Source organism: Mytilus edulis, chromosome 5 (genome assembly GCF_963676685.1).
Source record: "Mytilus edulis chromosome 5, xbMytEdul2.2, whole genome shotgun sequence".
NCBI lineage: Eukaryota > Metazoa > Mollusca > Bivalvia > Mytilida > Mytilidae > Mytilus > Mytilus edulis.
This window is the reverse complement of record NC_092348.1, coordinates 78,248,267-78,263,240: the sequence shown is the minus strand read 5'-3', so window position 1 is coordinate 78,263,240 and position 14,974 is coordinate 78,248,267. Positions and strand designations below refer to the sequence as shown.

At 31.6% G+C, this 14,974-nt stretch overlaps 1 protein-coding gene across 2 annotated transcripts; it reads left to right on the top strand.

Annotated features, from left to right (window-relative positions):
- The first annotated feature begins 776 nt into the window (after positions 1-776).
- On the top strand, positions 777-10,191 carry LOC139524514 (uncharacterized). 2 transcript variants are annotated; one of them, XM_071319338.1, is made up of 6 exons: positions 777-908; positions 2,471-2,589; positions 5,568-5,653; positions 6,689-6,797; positions 7,669-7,793; positions 9,523-10,191. In XM_071319338.1, the coding sequence occupies exons 2-6, from the start codon at positions 2,484-2,486 to the stop codon at positions 9,547-9,549; spliced, it is 453 nt and encodes a 150-aa protein (XP_071175439.1). In that variant the 5' UTR covers positions 777-908; positions 2,471-2,483; the 3' UTR covers positions 9,550-10,191. The 2 variants fall into 2 exon arrangements, with proteins under 2 accessions (XP_071175439.1, XP_071175440.1); XM_071319339.1 differs by having other exon boundaries at positions 899-961.
- Positions 10,192-14,974: the final 4,783 nt, after the last annotated feature.

Sequence of the window (14,974 nt, the reverse complement as noted above, 5' to 3'; positions counted from 1 at the left end):
TCAATGGAGATATTAAACCGTATATGAATCCTCTCGTGGACATTGATAATTAGTATATTCATTTTCATACCCTACATCTTAAAACTTAAAGGTTCATCGTTGGTTAAGGTATCATAATTATAGAAATATTTTAATTTTGACTCCTCTCATTCGGGAAAAGAATTCATTCAAAAAATGTCCGTCCGTTTGTTTGTGTGTGGCGAATACAAGAGCAGTCACGAACAGACTTAAAGGGGCGATAAATTTAATACACCACGTAAAGGAGTGTTTATCTTTGAGGGTCTAACATGTAGGTGGCCTGCTTTTCGGCAATTATTCTGTTTTCATGCAACGGGTCAAGAAGCAGTTCACATTCCGCTCTTAATCCTGGTAGAACAAGGCCGCACCACTTTACTCGGCCTACTTATTTGATTAATTGTTATTTTGTGCTTGTCCTGGATATGAATGAAATAATTGTCATCATACGCTTTTACTGCTCCAAATATATATGAAAATTAGAAGAAGAAAAAACACTTTACACATGTTACAATTATAAGCCCTTTTCGGATTTATAAATTTACATAAGGAACACTCAGCTGCAAATATTTGAGGGTCAAGAATGTACAAGTACATGTACTTAAATGCGTGAATATTATTCAGAATTTAACCCTGTTCTGCTGTATGCAGACAATCCTTTATAAACGATTGTTGATTGTGATGTAGAAATTCCTCCGGGCAAATGTATTTCTATCCGCAAACTTGTTTGTACCTTCATTCGTTTGTATTGAAAAACGTTAACTGTAATAATTAATTACAAAAACATTGTGTAGTGATACAACATCTTGTCAACAGGAAACTTGTGTAGTGTTATGACACACAAAAATATAAATGTAAACAATTTGTAACATCTGGACATTTCATAATAAAAGGTTTGTTTTCATGTACTGAATCTGTTATATGTATACCACATTAGTTTCTCAAGGTATTTAAACTTGATCGTAGTATTTTTAGTTTTTATTATACATGTTATACTCTTTTGTTCTAGAACATTTGCTTTTTCTTAGTTTCAAATATTCGGTTTTTATCACAATCAATGAGACATATATTTAACTTCACACATACAGATCATAACATGAGCAAATAAGATCAAATAAGCTGTCGTAGCTGGTATTGTTGCACTGCTATCGGAAATGATGCCGCATCTGGTGGACTACAGTGGCTGCAGTTTGTTGCTGTGATACATATTTGTTTTTCATTCATTCTATACATAGACTATGCCGTTAGGTTCTCGTTTGATTTTTTTTTAATTTGTCATTTCGGGATTTTTTATAGCTGACTATGTGGTATGTGCTTTGCTCATTTTGTAAGGTCGTACGCCGACCTATAATTGTGTACGTCCATTTCATTTGAACTTTGATGGATAGTCTTCTCATTGGCGATCAAACCACATCCCCTTATTTGAACACAATTCAAATATTGACCCATATACTCCGTAACAAATGCATCTTAATGACTTATTATTGCTATGGTGTTGCTCTTAAACCTGAGATTGATGCTAGATCAATTTTAAATTGATAGAATGATATATTTAGATTAGTTAAATTTTAAGGTTAATCTCCGATATGTCTGAGCTTTATGCTATTTTCCGAAATGCTCTTTTTTTTTGTTAAAGTTATTTCTTTTTTTTTGGTAGGGAGGGGGGTACAACCACTTATAAGGAATGGTCATTGAAATGGTGAAGGAATATTGCCATTTAGGAGGGTCTGAATGGGGGTCTGTTATTCTGTAAACATTTAATTTTCACCCCTTTTTTCTCTAATCTTCAAAAAAATTAACCCCTTTTTTCTCTAATCTTGATTTTTTTTGCCCGTTATTCTCTAATCTTCATTTTTTAAGGGCATTATTCTTTAATCATTTAACCCCATCCAAACCCTCATTTAGTATATCAGATAACACAGGGAAACCCAAATATACTAAACTTCCTAGACAGCCTTGGAAATATGCCAACATAACAACAGATTTACAATAGGATATAGAAATGAAAAAAATATACTTTTATATGTACCTTTACTTTAAACTGATACAATAATACATTTTCTGATATTATGCTGTACATGCCTATCGAACACTTTATCTTTACTTAATACCTTTATTGTGCTCGTGTTTTGTCCTATGCCAAGTTATTATGAAGGTTTTGGCACTTAACTTGTTAATCCTTCTTTATGCTATTCTAATTTTGTAGTTTTCATGTTTGTTTCTGCTGATATTAGAAGTAATAGTAGTGTGAAATTTAACTATTTTATTGGCGCTGTTAACTTCACAACCAATAGTTGCTAGAGTCATATGTTGATGAAATATATTTAATGTGCCAGCAAATTCTGATCCTATTCAATCATAGTTGAATGAATTGGAAAAGAAATTACTTTGGTATTCGTGAATGATGTTTCCTGGTTATATAATATTGCACCTAACTATTTATATCTTTTACAAGGTCTGAGGAAAACATGCTGCTCTTGTATTTGCTAACTGTATTGTTAATGGTTTCTTGGTCACTAGCGTGTTCCTGTGGGGTAGCATCGCTTCATCAGTACGTGTGTGGTTCTGAATTTAGTAAGTACAGTTTTAACCATCATAAACTTGTAAAAAGTCACTTCTAATTTAATTTTAGTATCCTGTCCTCCAGTGCAGACAGTAGATATGATTGCTTCGATCATTTACTGTTAATGAGAGAGAAGAAAGATAACAAAGGAATTGAAAAGAAATGATCAGAAACTGACAACGACATGGCAGGAAAAAAGAAAACCGATCAAATGAAAAACTTACAGTATTCAAAACACAATTAAGAAAACTAAAGACTTAGCAAAACCAACACCACCAAAAACTGGGGTGTTCTCGTGTGCTCCGGAGGTGTAAGCAGATTCTGCTCCACATGTGGCATTCATTGTATTGTTCCGACGGTACAAGTTTCACGGCCGACACTCGGCTAACTGAGAGATTGGTCGGTTAATCTATATTGAGTATGCGGCTATATGGGAGATTGGTCTGTTAATCGGGTTGGCTATACGTCTGTTAAGAGTAAAACGCACAATTTAATGTTAAACTCTATCAAATATACAGATTTTTGGTATATTATAAGAATCAAATAAAAAAAAGAAAAGTGTCTGACAAAATGATATCTATCATAGAACATTTTCCACCTTTAAAAACATTTCATAGTCTGCACAGTTTTCAGTAAAAGTAAAAGGCGTCGCGCAAGTATGTAGTATTTATGATTACACGCATAGCAATTTTTTTAATAAAAGGCGAAACAAACAATTTTAGATATCATTTAAAAGACACAAAATACTACTTTGGTTCTTGCATATAAATTGACATTAGTAAATATTTCATAATTGTAATATAACGTGAGTAATACCACGTTTTAGTGAAAATTATGGGTTATAAAGTCTGTTAATGGGTTGGACAATTGAAATTGTGTCAGTTAAGAGTTATTTAGCCACGAAAATAGTTTTGCTACCTTTATATTTTCCCATTGAAAAAGTTAAGAATAAGAGATTCTTGAGTAAAAAAAATGATAACACAGTGCAGCACTAACCTTCCAGTAAACGCATTTTTATTTTGACTTTCTTTGCATTTTATTGAAGAGTGTGTCACTTCAATATAGCGTGATCTGGGTTGGCCGCTGGAATATGCATGAATTTATTATTAACGATTTCAATCAGCCTTAATTTTTGTGTCTGCAAAAAGTAGCATGTTCTAAAATCCGACTGAACGTGTCTTTCTAATACAACACAGGGTACATATAACGTGTTGTCGTTCTAATATGCACATGGTATTTGTCACTGGACGTTTAACCCTAATTCGTCAGCATCATCCAATTGGTTCTTGTCTTCTATTACTTAATCATCTGTTGTTTATAAATCATTCTAAAGAAGCAAATGGAAAGGAGCGAATGTATTAAGTTTAAATTCATGTTATTCAGTTTAGTTCCTTTTCTACTTATGTGCAGTGGAGAACTGCAGTTGTCCACATGTAAACTTCAAGCATTTGTTACCAATATGAGTACATCGCAATCCGTTACTGTTTCAACACCCAGTGTGGTTTCATGTCTTTATTCTTAAACAATTATTGTTTTTTTTCTCTATTTTTTAGCAATGCACCACTCTCTACTGTCCTTATCTTTTATTTATTTTCTGTATCTCTATCCAGATTCTCGTGTATACCATGAGGGTCCGGATTGGGGTGTTGATTATTTCTGTATTCTTTAAATTGTTATTTTATTTATCTTACTCATTATTCTTTCTCTATTCTTTATATTTAGGCATCCCAATATATTTTTACTTACTGATGTTTAGTTACATTACGACGTTAATCTCTGATTTATATACTGGTTACCAATGTAGATGGCAAATTGGTGTCATTCATGACAATAAAACAGAATCCACAGAATATATGCGACCATTCTCGGATAAAATTAATTTTACTTTAATTTAACACTTTTTGAAACCACTTTTATCAATTTTCAATATCCATTGCCTAAATTGTTAATCGTTCATGTGTTTTGTTTCCGTATATTTTATATTCCATTGCTCAAGTGTTGTTTCCGTATATTTTAGCCGCTCGTCTTGAGCCTACCATATTAACACACTATATAGTAATAAAATTATACTTTTATTGTCATTCAAAACTCTTAACAGACCAATTAACAGACCGGGTTTTATACATCCGACCCATTAACAGACCAAGTTTTAAATAAAGATTGATTTATGTCACCAAAATACGGATTTTCGTGTAGATTTTTCACACAATGATATCATTTTGGTTAACACAAATAATGCCTGTCTTTTTTCGATGTTCAAAATATTGCATGCAAGTAAATTCAACACAAGTGTCATTTTGTGTACATTTTGTGTGTGTAAAATGTGTATAAATTTATTGATGAGTAACTTGCCTTTTCATTTTATAGATCGTACATAGAAGCTAGAAATATAATAATTACACAACTGGATTCAGTACATTAAATAGTTTTGTTAGACATAAATATTTTTTATGATAAACATATATTTAAAAGGTTATACAATGAAACATGTTGAGTTTTCAATGATTTTCTCGATAACACCTGATTAACAGACTTTAGCCAACCCGATTAACAGACCAACCGCCGATATAGCCGCATACTCAATATAGATTAACCGACCAATCTCTCGGTTAGCCGAGTGTCGGCCGTGAGTTTTAACATGGTGATAAGTCTAAATTGGTTACATTCGAGGAAAGAGGTTCGGATCATTGGGATAACGACAATTGGAAATTTTCGAAGTCATCTGAAAAACAGATACCTCATAACGGTCAACAAACTGGTGATGACATCCGCAACAATTTTGTTGGGATGATTTCAACTTTACCGCTTGGAAATTTTGGTTTCATTACTTCCTTTTGAGCAGAGATCGTCTATCAATTAATATATTAGTCATAAAAATTTTAAATCATTCACTATCATAAGGTTTCTCTTTAATCAACAATAACTCGGATTTTTTTGCTGATGCAATATATGTTGGTATATAACTTCTCATATTGTTGTTCATTTTCAGTAATAGTAGGAAGAGTCCAAACAATACCTGCATCCGAGACAAACACAGATGTATACTATGTGGTGAACGTTCTGGATATTTTAAAGGTACTATACTTGAAACTGTCATCATTTTAAGTACATCTACGGCATTATTTTAGTAGTTATGTGCAAAAATAAGCAATACATTTAGGAGATAATAAAGCATATTATGCCAGCAAAGAAACACAACACAATGGTAAAAAAATTATTAGCAGTTCGCAAGACGTTGCACACAAATCCAAACACTGAACAACACACCACTCGGGTGAAAACATTGGATTTCCATAAGTGTAAGAAATGTGTACACTACTACCGCCTCCCTTTAAGTTGTTCATGCCTAGTCAAACTCGAGATCATGCGATTTTGAGAGATAATTCATAAACAGTAAAAAAAAAAAAAAAAAGAAGGGGTTTCGACACCAACATAATTTTTTGAATCTAATAAATCAAATAAGAAGACAAAGCAGGGCAACGAACAAAAACTGAGGAAATCGAAGGTAAACTGCAAAAGGAGCGAGACCGGGTACATGCCAGAGTAAGCGTCTCCTGCTATAGTTGCATTACTCGCCATGCAAATCCACACTCAGCATTCAAAATGTTACAATCGGGAATAGAATGCAATCAGTAAATTTACAGATAAGACGACTAATCTTGCATTTAAAGATATATAAGATTGTGAAGATATGTCGCTAATGAGTTGAGACACAGAAATATCCTATCGGTCAACCATTTTGTGATGGTTACCAAATCCGGATTTGAAACACAAGCTAGTATATAAATTTTCACTCCAACTTTGAGTGAATTTTATTCAAGAGACTGTTTATACTTATAGCCACTATTTTGACCTGAACTTATTGGATATAAACAATTGTTTCCTCTCACATTTTCTATATACATCGCCAGTGGGTTTGTGACATGTTAACTGAAGATTTGTTTACAATGGGTTTTCTTTTTTGCAACGCAGGCAATCGATGTCTATGTAAAACAGTTCTGGGTGTATTTGAACAATCTTGTATTTAAATTTTATAGTAGGGTAGATATATAAGGTTCTTATGTTTCTTATTTCTACGCAATTCAAAATTAGCTTATGATTTTTTTCTAGCAACACTCACCACACGCTTTACCGATGGGTGAAGTAAAAATCTGGACACCAGGAAATGATGGGATATGTAAAGCTCCACTCACACTCAATGAAGAATATTACATAGGAGGTATTTGAATAAACAAATCATTTAGAGCATTTGTTTAGAAATTGAAACATTAATCTAACGATGATTTCTTGTCCACAATTATAGTATTTTTCATAATCATGATGTTGACAGTTAAACAAATTTTAGACTTTTATCCAAAATTGTATGATTTTTTATTTCTAAATTAGGTTATTGAAACTTTATATAAAATAATGTACATGGTTTTTTTTTTATTCCTTAAGGATAATATATAAAACATGAAATCTGAATATAAAGGAATATACATATGAAACAGTGAATTACCACTTAACTCAAAGGAGTAGGTCCGGTAAGGGCTGGTTTTGGCCTCAAATTTCAAGTTCATCTGACGAAAGATTTTTGACACTTTTTAAACACTTAAATGTCTATTTCAATTGATTCAATTATTTTTTGTGAAAGATTTTAAAGGATTCACTCATTAAAAACGCTCCGATTCAAGCTTAAATATGAAAAATCTATCAAATATGCCAAAAATTGTCACTTTTCATTTGATTTTTGTCAAAAATGAAAGTGGCCGCATCCGCGTGTTTATCCTCGACCTTTATATATGTTATGTATTATCATTAAACACAACTTACATTTCAATATCAAGAATGAACACGAATGCAGCCACTTTCATTTAAGACGGAAACCGTCTACAATTTTTACTAAAATGCTGAGATTGTGAAGATTTCAGTAATTTAGCATGACTTAATGATGCAAGTATAAAATATATGACATTATAGCTTCCAAAAAATAACTAAAAGTTTACATTTAAACAATTTTGTAAAACTGCTATATTTTGGGGCCAAAAAGGGGTCTTACTGAACCTACTCCTTTTGTATTGCTATAAAAATTGAATATGTCATTTTAGGAAATATAGACAAAAGAACTGGCAAACTTCAGACTTATTTGTGTAATTTCCGGAGAAAGGTATCGGAATTAAAAGATTGTCAGAAAAGAATGATAGCTGAAAATATGTTTGATTGCAGTTGTAAGGTATTGACACTTTTTGTTTTTAGAAATCTAGTAACCATATGAATGGTATATCATCTATATTTTCACAAGTACTTAGAGATAAAAAAAAAAAAAAAAAAAAAAAAAAGAGAAGGTTTTTTTTTACTTATCAACAGTGGCATAAATTGAATAGGATATTTTATGTTCCGTGTGGAAATATATTTGTGTTCCCATAATCAGGCAATTGTTTTTTTTTCAAAAAGTAAAACAGAACTAATTATTTATTGCTATATATGAACCCTCGATCCGACATCCTTTCGATGCTGTTACATATATTTTAGCATTGCACAAGGTCATGCGTTTCCCAAACTTTTTATGACTTCTTTACACTAAACCCGAGGGAATTGTTCTGATTTTTACATCAGTCTGGTAGAACATAAGCCATTATTAGTTGAAAATGGCTTTGAACTAGTTTCAGCAACTGCAAGTTCGGCGATTTGTGTCTATTAATTTTAATATTTGTTCTTTTTGTGCATCGGATTAATCCTTTTGAAATCAGCCATATGCAACTGAGTTTAAGCTTATTATGTTGTGCTGTTACACCGCTGTTTCCTTAAAAAGGGGGCGAGTCTCATAAACATGTTTAACCCCGCCATATTATGTGTGTGTCTGTTCCAACAGTGAAGTATATCAGGGGTAAATGCAATTTAAAGCTGTTCATTCATTCATGAAAAAAATACAAAAACTTAGATCGAGTTCTAAATCGTAAACATTTACATGGGAGTTTGGTGCGCGGAAAACACACTTAAATTCACACAGAAAAATATGTACCGTGCGTCATGGTTATTCGTTCCTATAGGAGCACGTATTGATGAATTCAACAAAATCTTATTTCATAAAGGCATGTAACTGAATAAAGCAAATATTCATAAAGCAAGTCACCATATAAGTGCAGCTAGTCCAAAAAACAAAACAATTGTTACACACGAAAATTAATGAACCCACAAAATCCCTTATGTGTATTACAATATTTATGTTATTCCAACTTAAAGCGTCGAATATTCGTTCAAAACAACGAAGTAATATAAGATACAAAGAAGGCAAACAAAACATAAAGACCATATGGGCAAACTGAAAAGATGGGAGGGCAAATTTCTAGAAGGGAAAAAAATATACCTCCTTCTGTAGTCTTATTGTCTAGTTAGTGATGTAATTATACAGTATCCTCTATCATTTACACTTATTATTTGCAATTATAATATTTTCAAAAATTGGAGTATGAAAATGCCCCTGTTCCATATGCCAGAGTCAAAATAAAACACAAACTGACCAAAAGAAAAGGAACAAAAAGACCAACAACATGTCACAAAAACTACACAGAAAACTGCACTGAAAACTAGGTGCAGAGCGAACTTCATAAATATAAATGGGCATTTAGTTGTAAAACCACAAAATCATACGTCACATCAGGAACATTTCGGTTTTCATTTACGACATTGATATTGAATAACAGTCAATCATGTGTGGTCTACAAAACTTTCAGAAGGAAGACTTTAAAACCCATTTGTTCAATAGCTTCTTTGTAAGCAGCAACATTCTATCAAGTGAATTATGATAAAAAGTTTGATACGTCGGCCGTCATGGAATGATTTAAAGCAGATTTATATTAATATCTATAGCGTTGTCTATGGTCAAACATTTTGATTGATTGATTGATTGATTGATAAACTGATTTATTTAATAATTAAATTTGCCTTTCTACATATTTCAGACACCTGAATGTTTTCAAGACTGTTGAAGAGGAAGACATGTTTTTGGCAGACTGCAACCGATCTGCGTTTACCTTATGATAACTTAACTCATCATAAAGTGTCATGATGACGTGGGGCATAATGCGGCCCTGTGTATTAAATTCACGCTTTATCAATCACCTATTGTATGAACTATTAATTTTATAAAACAAATATTGAAACTGTTGTGCTGGTGAAATTTACCAAACTGCTGTAGAAAACTACAGTCAAACCATTATAGTCAAAATGAAATAAAACATACCTACAATCCTATAAAACTTAAACACGTCTATTTACTGCTATTGCAATATTGCATTTCAGTTGAACAGTTTGGTTTGATAAAACCAATTGCAATTGGGTCGAAATTTTGAATCAACTGCAATAGGCGAAGAGCAACACTTACAGTCAAGTCACAGAAATAATATATCGCTATTTACACCAAAATGTCGTTAAATAAAAGTGGGTACCCTACATTTATCATGGTTTTTCAAGAACATATGGTCAAGTCGCTGAAGACCCCCTTCTGAACTTTTGAAAGGAACCATTCTGCCTTGACAATGATATCTTGGTGTAAATAAGATACACTCATACGGGCTAACGCCCTCATATGTATATTTAATACATGTAACATGAATTAAATTATCATATTTTTTGTTTTATGTTGGGTTTTTTTAATTTGAAAACAAGACATGTGTTCTGTAGTATAATTTTATGTTTCCTCAAAGCCACATTTATACTAATTAAAGATTTGGTGTTTGAAAACCAAAACAGCAGTCTATACAGAACATTCGTAACATCAGTGTTGTCGCCATAGCTTAGATAGCTGAGTTTCGAGATGAAAGTTAAATTATATTAAAACAAGAATGTGTCCACAGTACACGGATGCCCCACTCACACTATCATTTTCTATGTTTAAAGGACTGTGAAATTGGAATAAATTCTCTAATTTGGCATTAAAATTAGAATGATCTTATCAAAGGGAACATGTATACTAAGTTTCAAGTTGATTGGACTTCTACTTTATCAAAAACTACCTTGACCAAAAACTTTAACCTGAAATTTGCACTATCATTTTCTATGTTCAGTGAACCGTAAAATTGGGGTCAAAACTCTAATTTGGCATTTAAATTAGAAAGATCATATCATAGGGCACATGTATACTAAGTTTCAAGTTGATTGGACTTAAACTTCATCAAAAACTACCTTGACCAAAAACTTTAACCTGAAGCCAAAAACTTTAACCTGAAATTTGCACTATCATTTTCTATGTTCAGTGAACCGTAAAATTGGGGTCAAAACTCTAATTTGGCATTTAAATTAGAAAGATCATATCATAGGGCACATGTATACTAAGTTTCAAGTTGATTGGACTTCAACTTCATCAAAAACTACCTTGACCAAAAACTTTAACCTGAAGCCAAAAACTTTAACCTGAAATTTGCACTATCATTTTCTATCAGTGAACCGTAAAATTGGGGTAAAATCTCTAATTTGGCATTAAAATTAGAAAGATCATATCATAGGGAACATGTGTACCAAGTTTGAAGTCGATTGGACTTCAACTTCATCAAAAACTACCTCGACCAAAAACTTTAACCTGAAGCGGGACAGACGGACGAACGGACGAACGAACGGACGAACGGACGCACAGACCAGAAAACATAATGCCCCTCTACTATCGTAGGTGGGGCATAAAAATAATCATTCAGAGAAGTTCAAAAAGAGATACATCATTGTCATTGGTACGGTTGTATACATGATACTTTATGATGATGGTAGTAACCTTTTTATACGACCGCAAAATTAAGGTCGTAAATTTTGCGGTCGTATTTTTTTAGTTATATAATGATATGACGTTGTTTGTCATAATATCTTTTATAAAAAAAAGCGTCTAAGAATCTTGATAATAAATCGATATTATAATGTCTTTAAATCGCTTCGTAAATTTTAAACAATAGGGAATTGGTATTTGCAATGCGGATCATTTTAAACAGTTATCCTCGTGCTCCTATCCTGTATGACGATGGGTTCCTTTAAGGGAAACGGTTGCGTTCGGCTTCATGAACACATCTGAAATAAATTCTCCGACTTTTTGAATATTAACTTCACGTACAGTTGAATCTGCTTGTAACGTTCAAGTTAAAAACTTGTATACTTTCTTTTTTTAAATAAACGTTTGAAGAAAATGAGAAAATTCAGATTTAGAATTTAGAAATTCTGTATGTTAAAAAAACCTAATTCTGGTCGATTCCAGCGTATGTCACATCCTCGTGTAGCGCATTTATAAAAAGAAAAATGAAAAAATAGGTTATTAAATCCTATGATCATTCATTTAAATGAGCATTTTTGAAGATTGTCCATTCATGCCAAATTTAACATAATACACAAAGTCGGTTCAACCTTGATCATGGGACGTCATAGTAGAAAGTCAAATTACAATAATCTGAACTCCGAGGAAAATTCATAACGGAAAGTCCTTAATTAAATGGCAAGATCAAAATCAAAAGCTCAAACACAGCAAACGAATAGATAACAATTGTCATATTCCTGACTTATATCAGGCATTTTCTTATGAAGAAAATGGTGGATAAAACCTTGTTTTATAGCTGGCTAAACCTCTCACTTGTATAACAGTCGCCATCAAATTCCATTATACTTACAAAGATGTGCGAGAAGTATTAACTACATTAACATTGTTGTTTCCCAGTCCAATCACAATCTCAAAGCAAGAAAAGTAAATGTGATATAACCTCGATTCTCTTTTTTAAGATTTTGATATTGGAGAGTGGTTAAAAACGTAATATTTAATTCATTAACATCTTTATTGTAACACTTTAATTGTAACTAAAAAAACATTTGGCCTTACTGATATATTTTATCTTTTATTACAACTTTTTTACAGTGCGCATCTGTTTTATGGTCTTTTTTTTTTTGTGGCTTACTTGTCAAAACTTTATAATTATGTGTTGGTTTAATATTGCAAATTATAAATCCTTGACTACACTAAGTCTGAAACGCTAAAACCGAAAACATTTAAAGTAACGATTTCTTAAATACTCAGTGCCACCTACCGAATCTTATCACAGCAGGGTGTTTACTTACACGTAACGAGCATCATAACGGGTGCCAGTCTATTTTTAACGTATGAGTTGAATGTTCTTTGTGGTATTTTTCACCTCTTTTGTAAACGGGAAGAGCTATACGACCAAAATAAACATAAAAACGAATCTATCTTAAATAAACTCTGATTGAGGGATTTGAGACCGTTGTTTCTTAATAATTACTAAAAATATCATAGCACTGACTGCTGAGTTGATGATCACTCAGAGGACTAACAGCCCAACTTCAGCGGTGTGCATTCAGCGTTAGAAAATAAAAATCACGTCTGAAGCGCTTTTCTTGAACATCACCAGGACATCTCAAACCACACAGAATTGAAAGCCAATGATTTTTGGTACTTAATTAAAACACGAAGAGCTACATATAATAATATGACCAAATTAGTCCATGTTTGTTTGTACATTTGCTCTTAGATAACCCGACTTATCACAGGACACTTCCTCTTCTGTAATCATTTATTTCAAACTATTTGTAAACTTTTGTAGATTACATAATCTTTCCCTCTATCATTGTGTGTATCATATCACTGTCGCATGTATAGATAGGACTATTGGGGGAACCAAAGTACAAAAAAGTCGTTATATTGAACCATTTGACTCTGTCCTAAAATAGTTTGTTTTTTTACAAAAAATAAAATAAAATATTTTATTGTCATATAAACTTTACAGTTTGTGACCAACATATATTAATACAATAAACACAATAAACATATATACATACATATTAAATATACAAAATATCAACAACATTAAAATTTATAACAACAAACAAGTTGTTAAGAGTCCCCTGCCCTCAGTTCTAATGACTTTTTCAAGAAGGATCCTAACTTATTTGTTTGTAAAGGCGATGATGGATTTAGTAAATAATGAATTTTTTCTTCTTCATTTAAATTATTAAAGTTATTATTTTCTGTACATATGTGATGAAAAAATTCATTTCTTAGAGTTTTATTATACTCACAATATAGTAAAAAATGTTTCTCATCCTCTAGTATTTTACATTTATGGCAAAGACGTTCCTCTCTTGGGATTTTAAAATATCTCCCCTTTTCAATCAAGAGGGAGTGATCACTTATTCTAAATTTAGTGATTAATCTCCTTATCTGAAAATTAGATGTATTTAGATAATATTCTAGTTTGTAATCTTTTTTAAGTTTTTTATAGAGAAAAAATTTACTTTTATCATCGATGTTTTGAAATTTATTTTGAATTAAATCTTCATATCTATTTTTCATTTTTAACTTTATATCGTTTTTTATTTTATTACATCTTTTATGTCCTTACAAGTAGAAAGAATATTAAGGTCAACGTTAGTCTCTTTAACAATATTTTTAGCATATGTATACCATGAGTAAGTTCCTGTCAAATCTAGAGACTGTGCTAGAGAAAAAGCTTCCTTTAACAATGGATTAGTATTATTATTATATAGTCTAGCTAAATATAAAAGGGTTTGTGTTTTAATAAAACATTCTATAGGCAATCTTCCTAATTCAACTCTTGCTCCTAAATTGGATGCATTTTTTCTTATCCCTAGAGTAGATTTACAAAATTTAAGATGCATATTTTCTATGGGGGTTTTGTCTATAAAATCAAGTTGATTAATTTCTTTTCCTGAAGTTAAGGCTCTGCTTTTGGCTCGATGAAAAGAAATATATGTATCCAAATATGTTACTTCTGAATTATAGGTCATAATTGGTTTTACTAAAGAATCAAAAAGATTATTTGCTACTTTTATAGGTAGATTATTCAATGATTTAGTATATGATTTTATTGCAAAAAATACTTTTTTTGCTTTTTTTGTCAGCTCTAAAGTACTTTGTGATAAATTTCCATTACATTTTATCAACAATCCCAAAAATGAATATACAAAACCCGTTTTTATTTTTTGCGTTTAAACTCTTAATTAATATTATCATTTTTCATTTTAATGATATGAATATCTCAAGTAGCACACTTTTAAAACTCTGACATTTGAGTGTGACACTTATTTTAGAGTATTTTTATTTTAGTTAGAAACCATCAGAGTAGAAACCACATTATGCAGTTAAAAAAAAATGTCGGTCTTTGTCAATCTGATCTTTTAGAATTTAGAGTAACGCCAGTCTGTATCTACTAAAGCTATATGAAGTTAAACTGAGAAATACGACTTTGTGTACTTATATGAAGTGTCAATCAAAAGATAATGCTATCGTAATAAATATTTAGATATTACATAATATTTACTCTTGGTGAAAATTTGACAATACCTGATAGAAAATCCGACCTTTTATCACACAGGGGTAATGTATGATATGTAATAAACATTCTATAGTTA